This window comes from Nannobrachium achirus, assembly GCF_963921795.1.
Source record: "Nannobrachium achirus genome assembly, chromosome: 2".
NCBI classification, from domain to species: domain Eukaryota; kingdom Metazoa; phylum Chordata; class Actinopteri; order Myctophiformes; family Myctophidae; genus Nannobrachium; species Nannobrachium achirus.
Window position 1 is genome coordinate 64,395,790 of NC_137811.1, and position 20,649 is coordinate 64,416,438.

At 43.9% G+C, this 20,649-nt stretch overlaps 2 protein-coding genes across 2 annotated transcripts; one reads left to right on the forward strand and one right to left on the reverse strand.

Annotated features, from left to right (window-relative positions):
• Positions 1–471: 471 nt before the first annotated feature.
• LOC308299692 (sodium- and chloride-dependent creatine transporter 1-like) lies at positions 472–2,175 on the forward strand (the record flags this gene model as incomplete). The annotated part of the gene is made up of 1 exon (XM_080743482.1): positions 472–2,175. The coding sequence occupies exon 1, from the start codon at positions 511–513 to the stop codon at positions 2,173–2,175; it is 1,665 nt and encodes a 554-aa protein (XP_080599608.1). The 5' UTR covers positions 472–510.
• An 8,297-nt stretch (positions 2,176–10,472) lies between these two features.
• Positions 10,473–19,681, reverse strand: spmip4 (sperm microtubule inner protein 4; the record flags this gene model as incomplete). The annotated part of the gene is made up of 9 exons (XM_080743493.1): positions 10,473–11,135; positions 11,643–11,891; positions 14,111–14,208; positions 15,244–15,418; positions 16,099–16,187; positions 17,361–17,551; positions 17,721–17,750; positions 18,015–18,086; positions 19,593–19,681. The coding sequence occupies 9 exons, from the start codon at positions 19,679–19,681 to the stop codon at positions 10,473–10,475; spliced, it is 1,656 nt and encodes a 551-aa protein (XP_080599619.1).
• Positions 19,682–20,649: the final 968 nt, after the last annotated feature.

The following is a 20,649-nucleotide window of genomic DNA, read 5'->3' on the forward strand; positions in this document are numbered from 1 at the left end:
GGGGGTTTGGGTTTACAAAAATGTGACATACTGTAGGTCCATTGAACTCATTTGTGGTATTGCTATTACAAACAGTAATATAAATTGTAAGACAGAATTCATTTCCCATATAGGAATTCACTGGGAAACATTTAATTTTTTTAAATTAATCTCAAAAAGTATAAAAGATTGTAACAAGAGAGATACAAGCACACAAAGCTGACATCACATTTCCCAGTGACGTCGTCACCACTTCGCCAGACGCTGCTATTTAAGGCTGTGCGTTGTGTTCTGCAGTGATACTGATTATTGTGTTTGACTGGCTGACTGAGGAGATTAAACTGAATACAGTGTTTACAGTAATAAGCAGTTATATAGTAGTAATAAGTGGTTATTCGGTGAAAGAGCATGGAGGAACAGGGCCTGGAGAAACATGGCTTGGAGGAGGTCCTGGTGGCGCAGAAGACGCCACCAGCGCAGGGCGACGCCGTCCCCGCGAGGCAGACGTGGACCCGACAGCTGGACTTCGTCATGACCTGCATGGGCTTCGCCGTGGGCCTGGGCAACGTGTGGCGCTTCCCCTACCTGTGCTACAAGAACGGCGGAGGAGCGTTTCTGATCCCCTACGTGCTATGCGTGTTCCTGGCGGGCATTCCTATCTTCTTCCTGGAGATAGCCGTGGGTCAGTTCATGAAGGCAGGAGGCGTCAAGACGTGGAACATCACTCCTCTGTTTAGCGGTCTGGGTTACGCCACCATGGTGCTCGTGTTTCTTTTAAACACCTACTACATCATCATCATAGCCTGGGCGTTCTACTACTTCATCGTATCCTTGGCCTCTACCTTCACCTGGTCCGCCCTCCCCTGGAGCCACTGCGGAAACGAGTGGAACACGGCGACGTGCGTTGAGCCCGTTACCGAGTTCTTCGAGAACAAGATGCTGGGCGGCATCTCTGGCGGCTTGGATCAACCCGGTGCGCTGAGCTGGGAGCTGGCGTTGTGTCTGCTGGCTTGTTGGGTCATCGTGTATTTCATCATATGGAAAGGAGTCAAGTCCGCCGGCAAGGTTGCGTACTTCACGGCAATCTTCCCCTATGTGATTCTCGTCATCTTGCTGGGAAGAGGACTCACGCTTCCCGGAGCTTACGAAGGCATCGTGTACTACCTCAACCCTGACTGGTCCAAGGTGGGCAAGGTGCAGATTTGGATCGACGCGGCGACTCAGATATTCTTCTCCTATTCCATTGGAATGGGAACCCTGAGTGCTCTGGGCAGCTACAACCCGTTCAACTATAACTGCTACAGAGACACCTTCATCCTGTCCCTGGTAAACAGCGGGACCAGCTTCTTGGCTGGGTTCGTCGTCTTCGCCGTACTGGGATTCATGGCCAACGAACAGGGAGTCAGTGTCTCTGAGGTGGCCGCGGGGGGCCCGGGGCTGGCGTTCATAGCGTACCCCAAAGCCGCGACAATGATGCCCGGAGCGCCCATCTGGGCCGCGTTGTTCTTCTTCATGCTGATACTGCTGGGAGTGGGCAGCCAGTTTGCGCTCGTCGAAGGGTTCTTGACGGGGTTGCTGGACGTGCTTCCAAAGAGATTCGACCATCGCTACCGACGGGAGATAGTGGCTGCGCTCTACTCTTTGCTGTGCTTCATCGTCGGCCTCACCATGATAACCCAGGGGGGTATGTATGTGTTCCTGCTGTATGACTACTATGCAGTCTCTGGAATTACGCTGCTCTGGCAGGCATCGTGGCAATGCATAGTGGTGGCCTGGGTCTACGGAGCCGATCGCTTCATGGACGACGTTGTTCGCATGATCGGCTACAGACCGTGGCTGGCATGGTTCATGAAATGCTGCTGGTCCTTCATCAGCCCCTGCATCTCTTTGGGAGTCTTCCTGTTCTACCTGATTGACTACACGCCCTTGACCTACAACAAGACGTACGTGTATCCATGGTGGGGCCAGATGATCGGCTGGTGCCTTTCTCTGTCCTCGGTGTTGTGTATGCCCGTTATCCTGCTCTACAAGCTCTGCCGCGCCGAAGGCACACTGAAGAAGCGCTGGGTACGTCTGACCACTCCTGTGTGGGGTCCTCATCATCTGGAGGACATGTCTCCAGACACGGATATGAGGTCTCTGCCGGCGACAGGGGACAAGATGGATGGATGGATGGAGGACGAGAGTGTTGTTTAGGCCCAAGCAAGAGCATTGTGTGTGTGTGTGTGTGTGTGTGTGTGTGTGTGTGTGTGTGTCCCGTATTGCAGTGTTTCTCAAACTTTCAAATTTCAAGGTCTCCCCTTAATTCTGACAGTGTACAAATGGCAGGTTCATTTGGTTCCATTTATGCACTGTCAGAGTTACAGACTTGTAATTTAGACCCCACAGAGTCCCTGGAATCCACTTTGAGAACCACTGCTGTATTGTATAGTATTGGAAGAGTACTGTACAGATGAAGAGTGCCGTTACATTCATGAGAAAGTTATATGTCCGTATGAGCACTGAACTATCGGCACGGACAGAACAGCTCATACAAGGAGATATGCCTGTGTGCTGTGACTTGTGTTTGACACTTACTGTGTAAGTACAGCATATAGATTACAATGTACACAAAAACAAAAACAAAATGTAGGAAAACCTGCTTTCTTTAAAAAATATATTGCACCAAATTGAAAACAGTGGAATATGAAATATGGGACAGATCCATCTGTGTACTGATTTGAGTGATCTTTGGATAACATCTGAAGGAGTAATATAAAAAAAAAGTTATATTAAAGTCTGCCTTCTGGTGGCACTATAAAAGGTGAAAAATGCAGGGCAAAGGTTTTTCTTGGCCTTTAGGGAGTTTGCATACAAAGTTTTACACTGATCAGTGGAGAAAAACGAATCGGCCTGTTATAGCACCACCATGAGGCAGAAAATATTGAAGTGGCATTTCTTCCTCTGCCTATTGGGAATGTGCGTGCAGAATTTCACCAAAACTGCACGCTGTGTTCATGATTTGAGGCTTTTTTTTTCTCTTTTTTTTTTACGGACCAATCCTGTAAACTTTGGAAGCCAATCTTAGCCAAACAGGATGGAAAGTGGGACAGATCCACGTCGATCACATGACTGTAGAGATACTTAACCAATCCTCAAGCTCGTACCACTCCTCCATTGAACTCAATTGACTTTTGGGGTTTGGGGTTTACAAAAAAGGTTACAGTAAAAGGTCCATTGAACTCATGCAGAACCTTGTGGTAGTGCTACTGTTTATATTACACGCACTAATATAAATAGTAAGAGAGAATTCTGGGTTCGATTCCCGCCGGGGGATGCTGTGGACGCTGCGGGCGTGTTCTCTTCTCCGCGTCATCAGCGCCCACACCCCATGTGGGGTTGACGAAAGGGCCCTAACCCTGTTATAGCACCACCATGAGGCTGATGTGAAACTATTGAAGTGGCATTTCTTCCTCTGCCTGTTGGGAATGTGCATGCACAATTTCACCAAAATTGCAAGCTGTGCTAATGATTTTGTCTTTTTTTTTTTCTTCCAAAACGGACCAATCCTGCAAACTTTGGAAGCCAATCTTAGCCAACCAGGATGGAAAGTCAGACAGATCCGCGTAGATCACATGACTGTAGAGATACTTAACCAATCCTCAAGCTCGTACCACTCCTCCATTGAACTCAATGGACTTTGGGGTTACAGAAAAGGTCCATTGAACTCAATGGACTTTGGAGTTGAAGGAGGAAAGCTTGAGCTCGGTTCGAGGCCCTCCCCAGGTTGGTAGAGGGAGAGCAGCGCCCAGGATTACAGCTTAGTCTATTGGCACTGGGTGAAAAATGGGTTAGGGTTAAAATTGTGGGACAAAAAAGTATAAAATATTGTAACGAGAAAAGTACAAGCACACATAACTGTGTGAAGCTGAACAAGCTGAAGTTTGAACAGAATCTGTAGCTCTAAAAATGTGGAACAAATGAATAGCACCGCTCACTTCACAAGGGCATTTTATCAGATATTTGACAAATCTGGGAACTAAATCGTTACCAAGAAATGTCTTCACCTCATGAAAAGCTGCTGAAAGTTTGTGTTCCATTAGTCTCGCGTGGCCAGACTGTTGCCTCCGCGATTTGGTCAAATGCTCCCGGCATACAGTCTGGTAAAGGGAAATAGAAACGATGAGTGCGAGATGAAGCGGAAGTGAAGCCTCCTCGTCACTTCCGTTTCAGTCTCACATCGCACACATTTATCATTATATAAATAAAAATCATATAAGCATGTTTAGCTTGCTGCTTAGCAGAAATGACATTTTAAAATATATTTTCTTGAATGGTAATGCCCGTTTCCATTACTCGCCGTTAGGGAGCTGCTGTTCCAGACTCTATATAGCATTCAGAGATTGTGGAATAGTTGTCTGGCTACGCGAGACTAGTGTTCCATTAGCCTCGGAAACCCAGGCTTATTGACGAAAAAATAATGGTTAATGGGGAAAGAGATGAGGAGTGACATGCAGCAAAGGTCGTCAGGATCGGGACTCGAACCCGCGACATGCAGGCCTATGTGGTATGCGCCTGGACTGGTGGTCCAGCGGGCGCCATGGCCTCAGGTTCTTAAATGGCTTAAGGAAAACAAATATATTATCTTTAATATGTCTGACTTAAAGATCCTAGAGAGAACCAACTCAAAGTCAAGCACCCCCAATTGAAATGTAACAAGCCATGGGCATTTGATATTTGTCAAATTTGTATGTATTTCCTGATCAAGCCTGATATAGTAAAATAATAGACAACCTGTCTCAATTACAATAGTTTTGCATTGTGTCAATGAATTAAAAACTGTACACGACACCTCCATGCAACCAGACAAAGGCTTTTTATATCTACATGAAACATTCAGAAAGAATTCAGAAGGTTCTGTGGTTGTAAAATAGGGAGTACAGTCTGTCTCTGCAATGTCAGAACAGTCTCAGCTCATTTCTCTGTTATTCCCACTTTCTTTGTTACCACGGCAACAACACGTACAGTAGTACAACCACCCTGTATGATCTGTGTCTGCTCAATGACAACTTTGAGAGCAAATAATTATCTAAAATTAGTTGTTCTTTAAACGTCTTCTCAGTCCAATGTGTAGGGATGGCTGCCACTGTGGCTGTGACTGGAGGATTAGTTTGTATAGACTGATTTCTCAGAGCGGCAGCCATAACTGCCTGCGTTGTCACCTATGCGTTAGCATCTATGTGTGTGTGCGGCTGTTCGCCAACACCGCAGCTACACGGAACTGATGGAAGCGCTTTGGAAAAAGTTCTATAGTAGAGGTCACTGCTGATTTGACATTTTCATAATCAGAAGAGGTTTATCTTTCCCAATATAAAAGCATAATCATTTAACATTTACGCTTCATCTTGATATTGATACAAAATCAGATAAAGTGTATCACCCCAGGTGTCACGACTTGTCCGCAAAAATAAACTGATCAACAAGGACTCGTTAAAGTGACACCCTCACGACATGGAACAGGCTATAAATTAAGCTTAACAGATAACAAATCAAAAGAAAAAGAATCACAAATAGTGACGATAATGAGTAACTCAACTCAACTCTCAACTCAAAATGTATTAGCTCTTAATCACTGTTACAGTCCAGTCCCAGAGAGCCATTAAGGCCCACTTAACAAAGAAAACAAACAACAAGTCTGTCCCTGTTTAGACCATCAATTAGAAAAAATCACAGCAGTATGAATTGAGCGGTGGTGTCCATTAATTTCAAGGCTGTGTCTGTGTGTGTGTGTGGTGTGTGTGTGTGTGTGTGTGTGTGTGTGTGTGTGTGTGTGTGTGTGTGTGCGTGCGTGCGTGCGTGCGTGCGTGCGTGCGTGCGTGCGTGCGTGCGTGCGTGCGTGCGTGCGTGCATGTATGCATGCATGCATGGACATTTCAAGGCTGCTCAACAGCACCTCTCTGGTCACCCAGTGGTATTGTAGGCCACGCTTCAGACACACATAGACGCATAGCTACACACACGGTCACGCTAAGGAGACGGTGTGTGAAAAAAAACCCTGATGGGAAAAGGAAGGGAGGAGCACAAAACGAGTGACCCCCTTCCAGGGTGGAGAAGGACCCGCATCTCAAAATATTTAGTTCCAGGGACCCCCCAGAAGCAAAATTTGAGTTACAAATGTTTGCTTAAAAAATACATATATTCAAAGATTTGCACACATTTTCACGACTTTTCAAAAATAGCAGATCTACAAGCTCGCAGCGCGGCACTCGGTGCCGCGCTGTGAGCTTGTATATCTGCTATTTTTCAATAGATAAAGTATATAAAATAATTAAGGCCCCTCCACCTTGGGCCCTAGGAGAAGGCGTGACCTTAGCCCTGCACAGTGCAGAGTGGGCGGGGCAATTTCCAAATGCAAACAGAAAAGGATTAATGTCCACGCTTGACAAGTGACAGTAATGGTAATACACCAGTAAGACTCCCTAATTGGGAGATAAGCGACCGCCAGGTCGCAGTGTGATTTTAGAGCAAAATGTGTAGGAGCAGTGTCCAAAAAGGTGTTTGAAAAAAATCGTCCTGATGGTGGGGCTATATGGGACAGGTGCATGTTGAAGACACGAGTGTAGACCAAGGGTGTACCGATTTGCGTGATTTTAGGGCAACATTTGTATAGGAGCAGTGTCCAAAAATGTGTTTTGCAAGAATCTGCCTCATGGTGGCGCTAGAAGAGGGCCATGTGAGAATTGATGGGTGGAGGTTGTGGTTTGGCAGGCAAGGAGTGTGTGAGCAAAATATGGCATGGATCGGGGCAACGGTTGCGGAGATATGAGAAGGGCAAAAGTGTGACGTGTGACATGTGACTGACAGACTGACTGACTGACGGAGGGAGGGACGGACTGACAGCCGGTGGAGGTTTGGATAGTATAGGAGTACAAGTAACTGCGACCTAATGGTCGCAATCATACTCATAAGATAATAAAACAATTCATTAATGATCTTGTCACAGTTGAAGAGTATAGCCTAATTGCCATGAGGACAAGAATAATGACAGTTGGCAATCTAAAAATAAAATCCATCTGTATTGTCCCTCAAACACCATCTTGTGAGCAGATATCAAGTCACTGAAGGCTGCGTGCAGCACTCAGCAGGGTAACTGTGCAGATCTGTTATGGTTTGTGTGCAGCGACACAGAGAGGGCCCTTTCAGAGGCCTGAATGAGAAGTTGCTGTGGCGCTCAAGGCCACAGACTTCCTCTCCTCGAGGACGCCTCGCTGTCACAAAAACCTCTTTTGTGTGGAGTCAATCTAGCTGCAGAAATCCAACATGTGAAAAGGCATTTATTTTCTCTCCTTTCAAAAGGACTCTCCTGCAAGGTTATTGCAGCGAGGGTACAACGAAGAAGTGCATTCCATTCACAGGAGACTATAGGAAGCACATACTGTACTGTACCTATATGCCGGTGAACACCTATCCCTGTCTCGCTCTCATGCAAGGCTTCTCCTCTGTCTCCAGTTAAACAGTGCAACTTTAAACTTCAGCTTGATTTACTGTATACTTAATTGCTCAATGGTGACACTCTCCGTAAATACAATATTTTCAAGTGATAAATGGGATAGGGATACTTATTAGTCTGTTGGGCTTTTAGACGCATGCGATCCACACCAGCATAATTTTATTGCTTTTGTGCTTTTAGTGCGGTGGTTCTCAAAGCGGGGTCCGGCTGGGGCCCCCAGGGGTCCCCAGATAAATGACGCCGGATGGTTACCAAATAGACCCTTTGAGTATGTGGCTGTAACTCTGAGTTCATAAACATTCATTTATACACTCTCAGAGAGTTATGTTGGTCCGACCGTGGTCTAATGCAAGGGTTCTCAAAGTGGGGTCCGGCTGGGGCCCCCAGGGGTCCCCAGATAAATGACGCCGGATGGTTACCAAATAGACCCTTTGAGTATGTGCCTGTAACTCTGAGTTCATAAACATTCATTTATACACTCTCAGAGAGTTATGTTGGTCCGACCGTGGTCTAATGCAAGGGTTCTCAAAGTGGGGTCCGGCTGGGGCCCCCAGGGGTCCCCAGATAAATGACGCCGGATGGTTACCAAATAGACCCTTTGAGTATGTGGCTGTAACTCTGAGTTCATAAACATTCATTTATACACTCTCAGAGTTATGTTGGTCCGACCGTGGTCTAATGCAAGGGTTCTCAAAGTGGGGTCCGGCTGGGGCCCCCAGGGGTCCCCAGATAAATGACGCCGGATGGTTACCAAATAGACCCTTTGGGTATGTGGCTGTAACTCTGAGTTCATAAACATTCATTTATACACTCTCAGAGTTATGTTGGTCCGACCGTGGTCTAATGCAAGGGTTCTCAAAGTGGGGTCCGGCTGGGGCCCCCAGGGGTCCCCAGATAAATGACGCCGGATGGTTACCAAATAGACCCTTTGGGTATGTGGCTGTAACTCTGAGTTCATAAACATTCATTTATACACTCTCAGAGAGTTATGTTGGTCCGACCGTGGTCTAATGCAAGGGTTCTCAAAGTGGGGTCCGGCTGGGGCCCCCAGGGGTCCCCAGATAAATGACGCCGGATGGTTACCAAATAGACCCTTTGGGTATGTGGCTGTAACTCTGAGTTCATAAACATTCATTTATACACTCTCAGAGTTATGTTGGTCCGACCGTGGTCTAATGCAAGGGTTCTCAAAGTGGGGTCCGGCTGGGGCCCCCAGGGGTCCCCAGATAAATGACGCCGGATGGTTACCAAATAGACCCTTTGGGTATGTGGCTGTAACTCTGAGTTCATAAACATTCATTTATACACTCTCAGAGAGTTATGTTGGTCCGACCGTGGTCTAATGCAAGGGTTCTCAAAGTGGGGTCCGGCTGGGGCCCCCAGGGGTCCCCAGATAAATGACGCCGGATGGTTACCAAATAGACCCTTTGGGTATGTGGCTGTAACTCTGAGTTCATAAACATTCATTTATACACTCTCAGAGAGTTATGTTGGTCCGACCGTGGTCTAATGCAAGGGTTCTCAAAGTGGGGTCCGGCTGGGGCCCCCAGGGGTCCCCAGATAAATGACGCCGGATGGTTACCAAATAGACCCTTTGGGTATGTGGCTGTAACTCTGAGTTCATAAACATTCATTTATACACTCTCAGAGTTATGTTGGTCCGACCGTGGTCTAATGCAAGGGTTCTCAAAGTGGGGTCCGGCTGGGGCCCCCAGGGGTCCCCAGATAAATGACGCCGGATGGTTACCAAATAGACCCTTTGGGTATGTGGCTGTAACTCTGAGTTCATAAACATTCATTTATACACTCTCAGAGAGTTATGTTGGTCCGACCGTGGTCTAATGCAAGGGTTCTCAAAGTGGGGTCCGGCTGGGGCCCCCAGGGGTCCCCAGATAAATGACGCCGGATGGTTACCAAATAGACCCTTTGGGTATGTGGCTGTAACTCTGAGTTCATAAACATTCATTTATACACTCTCAGAGAGTTATGTTGGTCCGACCGTGGTCTAATGCAAGGGTTCTCAAAGTGGGGTCCCACTGCCAGCTATTTTCTATTCTTTGAAAATGTTTGGATATTTTTGACGGCACAAATCTTTCAAGGGGTCCTTGGCACAAAACATTTGTACCGCGGCCAAGTACACATCCATTTAGATGTCCTTGACAAGAAAAAGTCAGCTGGCCCGCAATAATTAATCTTGAAGGACCTTTACTGCACTTGGCCCAGCCGTAGAGAAAACCAATACGTTGAACATATCAAATGACCCGTGTGCATTTAAGTTGTTTTATTTGGGACATGAAGTGCATAACATGAAAAAAATATATATATATATTTTGCGATATGGCTATATTTGTGTTACACTTCCTCTTGATAATAATACAAAATCAGATAATGTGTATCACCCCAAGTGTTGCCGGCTTGCCGGAAAAAAAAAAACTGATCTACAAGAACGCGTTAATTTGTAGATCTAATCCTTCTGGAAAGTGACACCCTCACGACATGGAACATGCTATAAATTAAGCTTAACAGATAACAAATCAGAAGAAAAAGAATCACAAATAGTGACAATAATGAGTAACTCTCAACTCAAAATGTATTAGCTCTTAATCACTGTTACAGTCCAGTCCCAGAGAGCCTAAAAGGCCCATTTAACAAAGAAAACAAACAACACGTCTGTCCCTGTTTAGACCATCAATTCGAAAATATCACACCAGTGTGAAGTGAGCGGTGGTGTCCATTAATTTCAAGGCTGTGTGTGTCTGTGTGTGTGTGTGTGTTGAACATATCAAATGACCAAACGAGTGTGCATTTAAGTTTTTTTATTTGGGACATGTAGTGCATAACATGAAAAAAACATATTTCGCGATATGTCTATATTTGTGTAGTCTGTTGTTGTCATCTGCACGCACGCATGCACGTACGCACGCACGCACGCACACACGCACACACACACACACACACACACACACTATTATCATTCTATATGACACATTATCATTCTGCTGTTCTACCCATGGAAGTAATAGCAGTTGATGCCATAGAATCGATGTTTCTTCCCTGTGTGGATGTTGTCTCTCAGGTCCACGCCGGCCACGCTGGCGGCATTGATGTTGAAGTTGCGGCGGGCCTCTGACTTACTGAACGAGTCCTGGAGCTCCAGCAGGCCAGAGAAGCAGCGTCCCCGAGCAGGGTGGGCGATGTCGGGCAGGACCGGAGGTCTGGGCAGGAGGCAAGGAGTGGAGACGCTTCGCTGTTCAAAGTCTGCCCTCGACGATTCCGACTTGTCTGTGGCAGAGAGCGACCTGCCAGGACTGAAGGGACCGCCTCCGACGTTGCCGTCTCGGTGTTGTTGCGCGTGCGTACCAATCCCTGCTGTGGCTTTGTGTTCGTCCACCTCTGCCGTCTCTGTGTGGAGATGCTGGTGGCCGTACGAGGCCACCTGCCGCTCCGTGTCTGATGTGATCTTTGAGGCTTGTGTCTGCCGAGCTTTTGTCCCTTGGCTGCTGCCGGGTGGCTGTGTTTCTTGAAGGTGGCCATCGTCAAACTTGACTCTAAAATGTTCACCTCTCTTGCCTCTCGTGGAGCCTCTGGCGTCAGGTTGTCGGGGGTCTGCTGCCACGCTGACGTCCTCTGCAGATCCAGGCTGAGTCAGGCTTATGCTGAACAGGGCCTAGACAGACAGACAGACAGACAGACAGACAGACAGACAGACAGATGCATCGATCCTGTTTTAGCATTGCCATTTTGTTAGGTATTGTTGAGTTGAACATTTTATGATACTTTTTCCTGATGTTTTTGAGCGGTGCTAATCGTCAGGATGTGTGTGTAGGTCCCTATGTATGTATTTGTGTCCATATGAGTGTTCGTATGAGTGTCCGTGTGAGTGTCCGTATGAGCACGAGACTAACGTCACACAAGACCAACCATACAAGGAGATATGCACGTGTGTCGTGTTTGATAGCATTGATACCATGCGAAGGGAGCACCGCTCATTTCGCACTGGTGCGATTATTTTTTATCTCAAAAGTAATACAAAACTAAACTAAAACTAAGCTTAAAAAAAGAACTAAACTAGCAAACCCACTCTCAAATCTCAATACAAGAAAACAAACTGAAATTTAATACCAAAAGCCAAAACAAAACAAAAACTAATGAATAAGGCAAAGCTATTAATTACCTTGGTCTCCTGCAGCTCAGGTTCCTTTACAGAAGCGGGTGTAGTGTTGGTGTTGGAGGGTGGGGTTGGATGTGGGACGGTCAGACGTTGGTTTGGAGCTGGAGCTTGGTCAGGTTGAGCATTAGGCTCAGTGGACAGGTGATGGGAGATGGCCTTCACAGCACTATGATGTCCCCCATGTCTCCCCGTCCCCGTCTTACGTCCTTCTCTGGGCTTGGAGCTCACAAACACTGGGTAGGACCTCTCTCTCTGGGAGAGAGGAGGACAGGCTTGAGTGTATTCTGCTTTAGCACAGCATAAAATGAGCTCATGGGTTTGGTTGTCTACGGCACATGACACGCATTCATAATTGTAAATATCTCCTCAGAGAGCAGTCATGTTCCGCCTTATCTGTCATAACATCACATCATATCATGACTTTTTTCCCCTTTATTTAAACAGTAATCTCAATGAGACCTCTGAGGTCTCATTCGCAAGAGAGACCTGGTCAGACAGCAACAGCATTGAGTTTGTTGTGTCCAATGTCTCCACAATGTCGTTTAAAAGGGAAGCACGCACATCCCAAACATAGTAGTACCAGGTGCTGGGCAAAAATACGTACAATGAAAAGGAGAGGATGTCCGCACACTGGATAGAAGCTGCCAGGAGTAGTACTTTATTTAAAACAGCGTGACAACGTTTCGACCCCTCTCGGGGTCTTCATCAGGTCTAAGTGACAAACCGAGTAGGCTAGCCAGTTAAAGGACAACTTTGTTTTTTTCCAACAAGGATTCATATTTTAGATTGTAATTAGAGAAAAGAAAAAGTGAGTGCTAAAATGTTTTCATTTGCTTCGTTCTATTGTTTTATTGCGTTTACCGTGCTAAAATGTGGGGCATGCGTACGCATGGGGGGCATGCGTACAAGTGGCTAAATATGTATTTTTAGACACAATACGCCAGCAGTTTCTTTATTGCTATTTACAATAACACTTCTAGCCCTCATACGTCACATCTAACCATGAAAGGTTGCGTTGTATCTTGGGAATGGGCTTATTCTGTGTAAAATGACATACTTTACACATCCACGGAAAAGAGGTGGCAATACGAGGTACCATTACATGCTCTACAACTTTTGTAGTTTATCTTATCAAGTGCCAGGGCCTGTGGGCTTGCTTATATAGGCAAGACCAACAGAGCTCTCCGCACTAGAATCAGCGAACACAGGAGCAACATTAGATGTGGTGATGAACGTAATCCGGTGGCAGCACATTTTAAAAAGTGTGGCCATAGCATCACCTCGTTCCGTTATTGGGGGATTTAAGTAGAGAAACCTCCTCGTGGGGGCGATCATAACCGCCTCCTCCTCCAACATGAAGCATACTACATCTGCACACTCAACACTATGTCCCCCTGTGGACTCAATGAGGAGTTCGACGTTAAACCTTTTCTGTAATTATTTACCTTTTTCTGTTTTTAATACTTTTATCTTTGTGTACTACTGTGATTTTTGCTACTATTTTGTTGCTACTGTCCAACATTATTGCCTTTACTTTTTTGATTACATTTTGTATACTGTTTATTTTTCTTTTGGTCTCTTTGTTAGGCGCTTATTGAGGGATATTGTATTTGTATTTTTATACATGATATTTGACTAGCTATTTTTCTAGCTTTAACCAGAATACATTCTGGTAGATAATATTTAACTACAGGCTTCTTAGCCTTTTCAACTGCCCAGATTTTGTCAGCCTTTAATACAGCACTGTGTTAACCTCGTCCTCATGTACAGATCTGGTGGGTGTGCCCTTTAAGATTATCACCCCAGCTGTTGCGCATGTCATTAATATGTCCTCTCTCCAGTTATTTAACTGGCTAGCCTACTCTGTTTGTCACTTAGACCTGATGAAGACCCCGAGAGGGGTCGAAACGTTGTCACGCTGTTTTAAATAAAGTACTACTCCTGGGAGCTTCTATCCAGTGTGCGGACATCCTCTCCTTTTCATTCCACAATGTCGTTTGCCACTTTTATTGCAACAATTACAGTACTATGCTGCTTCCTGAACCCTGACTAGTTCGGAGATATATTATATTTTTCAGGCCATATATTCCTTAATCTGGTCATTCACCAGCCTTTCAAGGACCTTGACTAAAATGGAGAACTCAGAGATGTGTCTATAACTATTCAGAACAATGGGATAACCACCTTTAAATAATGGGAGAACAAAAGCTGTCCAAATATCAGGAATTACATTGTCGTGTATAAGGTTGATATGACACTGGCTTAGCTAAGATATATGCAGCCATGCAGGTATCAAAACCTCAGAAAAAAAGGAGTGAAACAGAAAGTGTGACTTCTGGGGGCATGACAGGCAAGGGGAGTGGAATGAGTAAACTACAGTTAGCTGCAGCTCTTATCTGTTCTCACCTCATCATGTCATCATGCATTACTGTGAATTACTACACACTAGTCTGTACACAGTTCTATAGTACCAGTGGTGTGGTGAGCGGGGTCATTCCACCAGGAGCTGAAGAATCAATTATTTTTTCATTGTAGTCATCCATCTTCAGCGGGTTTGCTGGCCCTGATCCTGGAGGAACCACAATGTCACTAGCAGACTATAATTGAACTGACGAAGATCAATCATGGATCGAAACGTTGCTTGATTAACCACTTGAGCCCTATATCTTTAGTAGTACGACGAATTGCAAAATAGCTCATATAACAAGCTCACAATGTACCGGTATATCATCGCTCTTTCTGCTATTTGTGAAATGTTTCACTTTTTCTTTTTTCTTTTTTAAACAAACAAAAACTGTCTTTGGGGAAACACCGAAAGAGAGTGACATGCAGCAAATAGTCCGCCCGGATTCGAACAGGGGACTTGCTGTCAGCTAATACAGCTTATGTCTTAAACGTAACCACTCGGCCATCCAATTCCACCCAGTTTTTTTAAAGCATTCTTTTTTTAAAGAATTGTGAGCTTGTAGATTTTGAAAAATTTGAAATTTTGAAGTTTGAAAATGTATGAACATATTTCGAAATGGTCAATACGTCCAAAATAGGGATGCAAGGGATTAATTTGTTTAATGTACTGTATATATGGATTCTATCTTTAAAAATCTATTTGCCGATTATTTACACACTTACACACACACAGTGCATGAACCATACAGTAGGTCTAGTTTATGGTTCATGTGTATGAATATAAATGTGTATAATTATAGGCCTACTGTATGTTGAATGCGGTGATTAGTCTTATTGTTTAAGCTATGCTCTGTCAGTTTACTGCCAACACATGCGTTGTGTTTGTCCTGCATTTGTTAGTGTATTGTCAGACTCAGTATTTCCATAAATGTTTAAGCTGTAGCCACATTGTACGGATACTGCTCATATTGGACACCAGCATTTGGGAACTCACTATCGCTGTCTTATATTAGTCAACCTCTGATCTACAAGCTCACAACACATCGCGACAGAACGCATTGTGAGCTTGTCGAGTGTTGGCGAAGAGATTTGGTGTAGACTACAGGGAAAAAGGAGGATACCAAGTATTGGTCCCTAAGGACCTGGGGGACTCAAGTCAACAAAAATATATACAGTGGGGTTTAAGTGTTAAGTGTACCTGTGTAGTGCAGTTGATAGGACGTGATCCAGTGAGACTTCTCCAGATTCTTTTGAGTGTTTGCAGTCCGATTCGACAAAGAGATATCCCAGTTACGGAGTCTGGAGTTGGGCAACACTGTCTTTGGAGGGCTGGGATAGAACACCTGGCCCTGACCTTTCAATGGTTTTGTGTACTGGAATAGAAAGAACCCATGATTGTTACAGTACATCATCGACCAAGATTCAAGCTTCAAGGTACTTCAAGCTTTCTTTATTGCTTCCATATTGTGTACGAGCACAGAAGAGAAAAAATATATTGTTGGTTTCCGCAGACATTGTAGACATTGTAGGCGTTTGTTAAATCTTTCCCTGGTTTGTTTGTTCACAAGCCTGTTTTGCCTGTTTTCTAATGTATCATACAGTATATATTGATATATTGACCAAATGGACCAATGTCAGATGAAAACTATCATTGTTTCGGGAGCCAATGCCACAACAAATTCTCATATAGAATCAATAACGGCCAGGATTGTTATGTTGTAGGAGGGGGAAAATCATCTTTAAATATGTTATAATGCATTATAGACATGGGCTTCACATAATTAGGTTATATAATTTCCCTCCATATTGAAAAATTAGTTTGCACAAAGTAATGAAAGAAATTCATAACTTTTGCATAGTTTTGTATATATTGCAATAACACTATGGTTGTATCAAAATCCACCAGTGTTTCTTGGTACACCGTTTGGCAATTCACTGGCTTTTAGTGTGCCAGATATTGTCTCTTAAAAAACGTTCAGCAGCAGTAGATTTCTTCTTTTCAAAACCTTTCGGTCTTCACTGTATATGTATTTTAGTTTATTTGAACACTCACCTCCAAGAAACCACGTTCTCCTGGCCACTCAACAGCTGTGTCCCTGACTGACAGCGGAGCCTCCAGGACCTCATGTCTATACGGAGCCCCTGCAGGTTGGAACACAAGACGTTTGGGAAACCCAGAACTCTATGGAAACGCTATCTGCTTTAATTAAATTCAGAACGGGTACACTATATTGTGTGTCATTATTTTATGCTTTAACTATTGAAAAATAGCAGATATACAAGCTCACAGCGTGGCACCGAGTGCCACGCTGCGAGCTTGTAGATCTGCTATTTTTGAAAAATCGTGAAAATTAGAATTTTGACCCGATTATATGAGTGTCTTTTGAGTCCTTATAAGATTTTTTGAAAACCCTATGTTTCTATCTCAGCAATCTGGCCAGCCATCGTCAAAGAAAAGGTCCTTTTCACTTGAACTGGAGCTCAGTTAGTCTTGTTCTTGAGAGACTACTATGTCAGTGGTTCTCAAACCTTTTCATGTGAAGGACCCCCAAAATGATATGTATTTGGCCACGGACCACCATCTCAAAACATTTAGTTCCAGGGACCACCCAGAAGCAAAATTTGAGTTACAAACGTTCGCTTTGAAAATACATATATTCAAAGATTTGCAAACCACGGTTAATGTAACCACTTGAACCGTCAATACTTAATAAACTTGACCTTTCACTCTGATTATACTCTACATCAGGGGTCTTCAACGTTTTCAGGCCAAGGACCCCTTAGCTGAGAGAGAGATGAAGCAGGGACCCCCAGATTCTATATAGTTTTTGACAGCACAATCATCAGTGTATTTTGGATTCATGTCAATTTGTGTTATCAGATATGTAACCACTTGAACCGTCAATACTTAATAAACTTGACCTTTCACTCTGTACTTAGTGTGCTCTTTTTTCCCCTCTAAACCAAAACTCTTTGCCGAAAATAGCCGATCTACAAGCTCACAACGGCGTTGTGAGCTTGTAGATCTGCTATTTATGGCTAAAGTTCTCAGAATATGGACGTTAGGGTTCAAGTGGTTAATATAAAAAAGGAGAGAAAAAGCTTCTATCACACAAAGATTTGAAGGACCCCCTGTAGTAACTCTGAGGACCACCTAGGGGTCCCGGACCCCCTGTTGAAGACCCCTGCTCTACATGACGCTTAACAACTTAAACCCTTTATAAATATATAATGGTTACAACAGTCTAGAATGCTGTCCCTCTTCCTTCCTTCAGTCAGAGGTATCTTACGACAGCAGCACTTCTTAGTTCTTACCTATGGTTTTGCTCAAAACAGTGACCCCTGGAGCGCTGGAGGGCACCAGGGCGTTAAGGGTCGGCCGGGAAGCAGCTCGAACACCACTGACGGGGTCATCCGCAGAATGGAATGCTGGGAACATGGCGAACCGGGAGATGTGAGATGAATAGGGATGCTCTTTTGGAATGGCGACCTTTATCATTCGTTCACTATGTGAAGTGGTAAATAAAGAAATGGACAGGAAGCATTTGAGGAAAATGGTGGCTATACCTATACATAATGGAACATGTTCTATACAGTATGTACAGTATGTAGATAATTATGTCTAAAGTATTGCAGGAGTTGTAATGCTGTAATGTAAAGCACAAAAAAACTCACCCAATGTTTATATCAGTTGGTTTTGGAACACTGAAAAGGAAACGGAAACGGATATTAAAGCCGTCACTTTTGTTTACGCAGAAACATTCACTGTATTCTTGGTCAGTTAATTTATTTTGTATGTTTTATTAAATACTTTATTAATCATAAAGGTAAACAGCACGTGGTACAGTAAAACAGTAAGGCTAAAAGGATAACACAAAAAGTCCATTGTGCTCCTATCTATCTATTCATTTCATCAAAAAGATTAAGAGGAATTGATTGATATGATATGTCACACAGATGGATACCCACAGCTGATCATTGAGACGGATATTGCTTTTCATTGTGGGAGTGATGTCATAACGTTGCTGTATGGTGACGTTCCTGTGAAGGTAAAACAAACATAACATACCGTAAGTAGAAATTAGTCGTTTTTTTTTTTTGCTGTTTAGACTTAAAGCTATACTGTGTAAGATGCCCAACTAGTGGTCATTAGCCCTATAGCAAACCGCGGTCGCGTCCGCGTCTTTCGGACGTTTTTCGTACCTTCAGACCCCCGCGTCTGCCTCCACCTCGCTGAGATCTATCTTTTAAGGGGTCCCTTGTTCCTGTGCGTTCAGTAATTCCAGAGATACGGACTCCTTCACCCTGCCTGGTAGGCGAAATTACCTAGAGAAGGGATGGTACAAACGGGCGACAACAAATATGGCTGCCATAGCGACCCCACTTCAAGATGCGCTGTGATTGGCCGGCAGTTGTATAACCCTCGCTGTGATTGGCCGGTAGTGTGATGACGCAATTTTGGCGCGAGATCCGGTCCACGGCAAGGATCTCAGTTTACATATAGAGAAGGCTTTACAGGCTGAAATTCACGGCGCGGATCTTCTAAAACTTTTGTGATTTAATAGTTAGGAGAATTTTAAGATTTGTTTTATAAAAAAAGTTACATAGTACAACTTTAATCAAAGCAATCTGATTCTAATCAGGATAGGCCAAAAATGTGTTTTGGGCACAGTAGCCTTACTATACTGTTGCTGCTGCCGGGTGGAAAACCTTGCTCTGTATGTCCAAAACCATCCCCTTTTCATTATTGTTATTTGTTTAAAAAAAATTAAATAGTGAAAATAGCCGTGACCAGTGCTTCTTTTCAGATCTTCAATGTGTCAATGATTTTTTTTTTTTACCTAAATGTACACTCATTAGCAGCAACATTTGGTACATGTGGCCCATCAGAACAATCTATGTATGTATGTTTTGTATGTCCAAAACCGTTCCTTTTGCATTTATCATTTTAAAAACGATTTAAACTAGTGAAAACAGACGATCTACAAGCACGTTGTGTGCTTGTAGATCTGCTGTTTTCACTACTTTTGTGCGACGGCCTTGTATGATGAAGCAGGGCTTTACTTTACTAAAAAACATACAAATTTGAAACTTGGAGATACGAGGTTTCCGCCCGACAATGACGATATATATGTATTGTTAACGAAATTCTATGACACATGTATGTGTGAATATCACCACATCCGAAAAATCACAAGAAATTGAACAGAAACATGAAAATACAAAGCAAAGAAAAATGCTGCAGCCAAAAAGGTCTCTATTTGGAAGGAAGAAAACAACTATGCCCAAACAGCTATTTTGATTGACACAGGGAAGGTCCTGGATCCAATCAAATAGGTGCCGGATCCAATCAAAGAGGTGGGGGAACGTGTTCCCCCCTTGTTCCCCCACTAATTAAGCACTGGCCGCGACACTAATTTAGTGTGACACTCTTGGGTGCTGCAATTAAAAGGTTATTCATTTACACAAAAAAAACTAAAAAGTTGAAATATGATAGGAGATTTCTGCCCGACATCAACGGTATGTGTGTGTGTTTGTAAACAGTACTCAGGTATGACTGCTCCTCCGTAGCTGAAGTGCCGATGGCCTTTTATGACAGCAGGAATCCTGCCGCTCGGTGTGTCTTTGGCCTCCATCCGGCTTCTGTTGCTGTCCTCCCTCAACCAATGTGATGGCAGGAGGATGAGACGGTTCCCCACTCCCTAGGTGTGGTCAGACTTGACTTATATGCTGCTGCGCCAGTATGCATTCAAAGTTTCAAACCACAGATACATAGCACATAGAAACCACGCAATAACAACTGGTATTTACCTACTGTATATATTTTTTGCACTGTTTATTTTATTTGTATTTACATTTCTTTTTTACTACATCTACTGCATAGTACTGTGTTCTATCCGTCTGTCATTCAATGTTATATGAGATACTTCAATGGTTTCCTTTGGAAATAAGCTTAGCCTTTTCTAGGATCTCCTTTTAGTTGACCTTGTACCAGTGAACTGTACCGTCATGAAACTGTACCTTTTTCTATGCAAACTTCTGATAAAGTCTTCAATCACTCAATCAATCAAGCCTGCCCTTTCCCTGCCCCAGTGTGTTGGAGTAGGAACATACAAGCTCACTAGTGTGTTTTTATTTTGTTTATTTTGAGCTGTGCTCCTGGAAGGAGCTAAGCTCCAACATCTGACTTTGTCCGTTTGTCCAAAGTTGTTCGCCTAGGGTCACTCGCAGGACACTTAATGCAATTAACTCATAAATAGCACTGCTCACTTCATACTTAGTAAGTATATAGGCTAACAAATAGTAACCATACCCACTGACGTGGCTCAAGACCCTGTTGCTAGATAAGAGGGTGCGGAGGGCAGCGATTCAGGAGTCCCGAGTTGGTGTTGACTGGTGTCTCGCATCGCATTATTAAATATCTGAATTTGGAATAGCTCTTTTATAGAAGAGTTCTTCAATCTGGACTGGAGGTACACAATGTACATTTAGTTAATTCAAAACACTATTTACATCTATCACAAAATAAAGAGCTATCAGGTGATTCATAAAAAAAGACGTATGTACCCGTAGGTACGCAGGTCAACCTGTTGATGAAAACAGA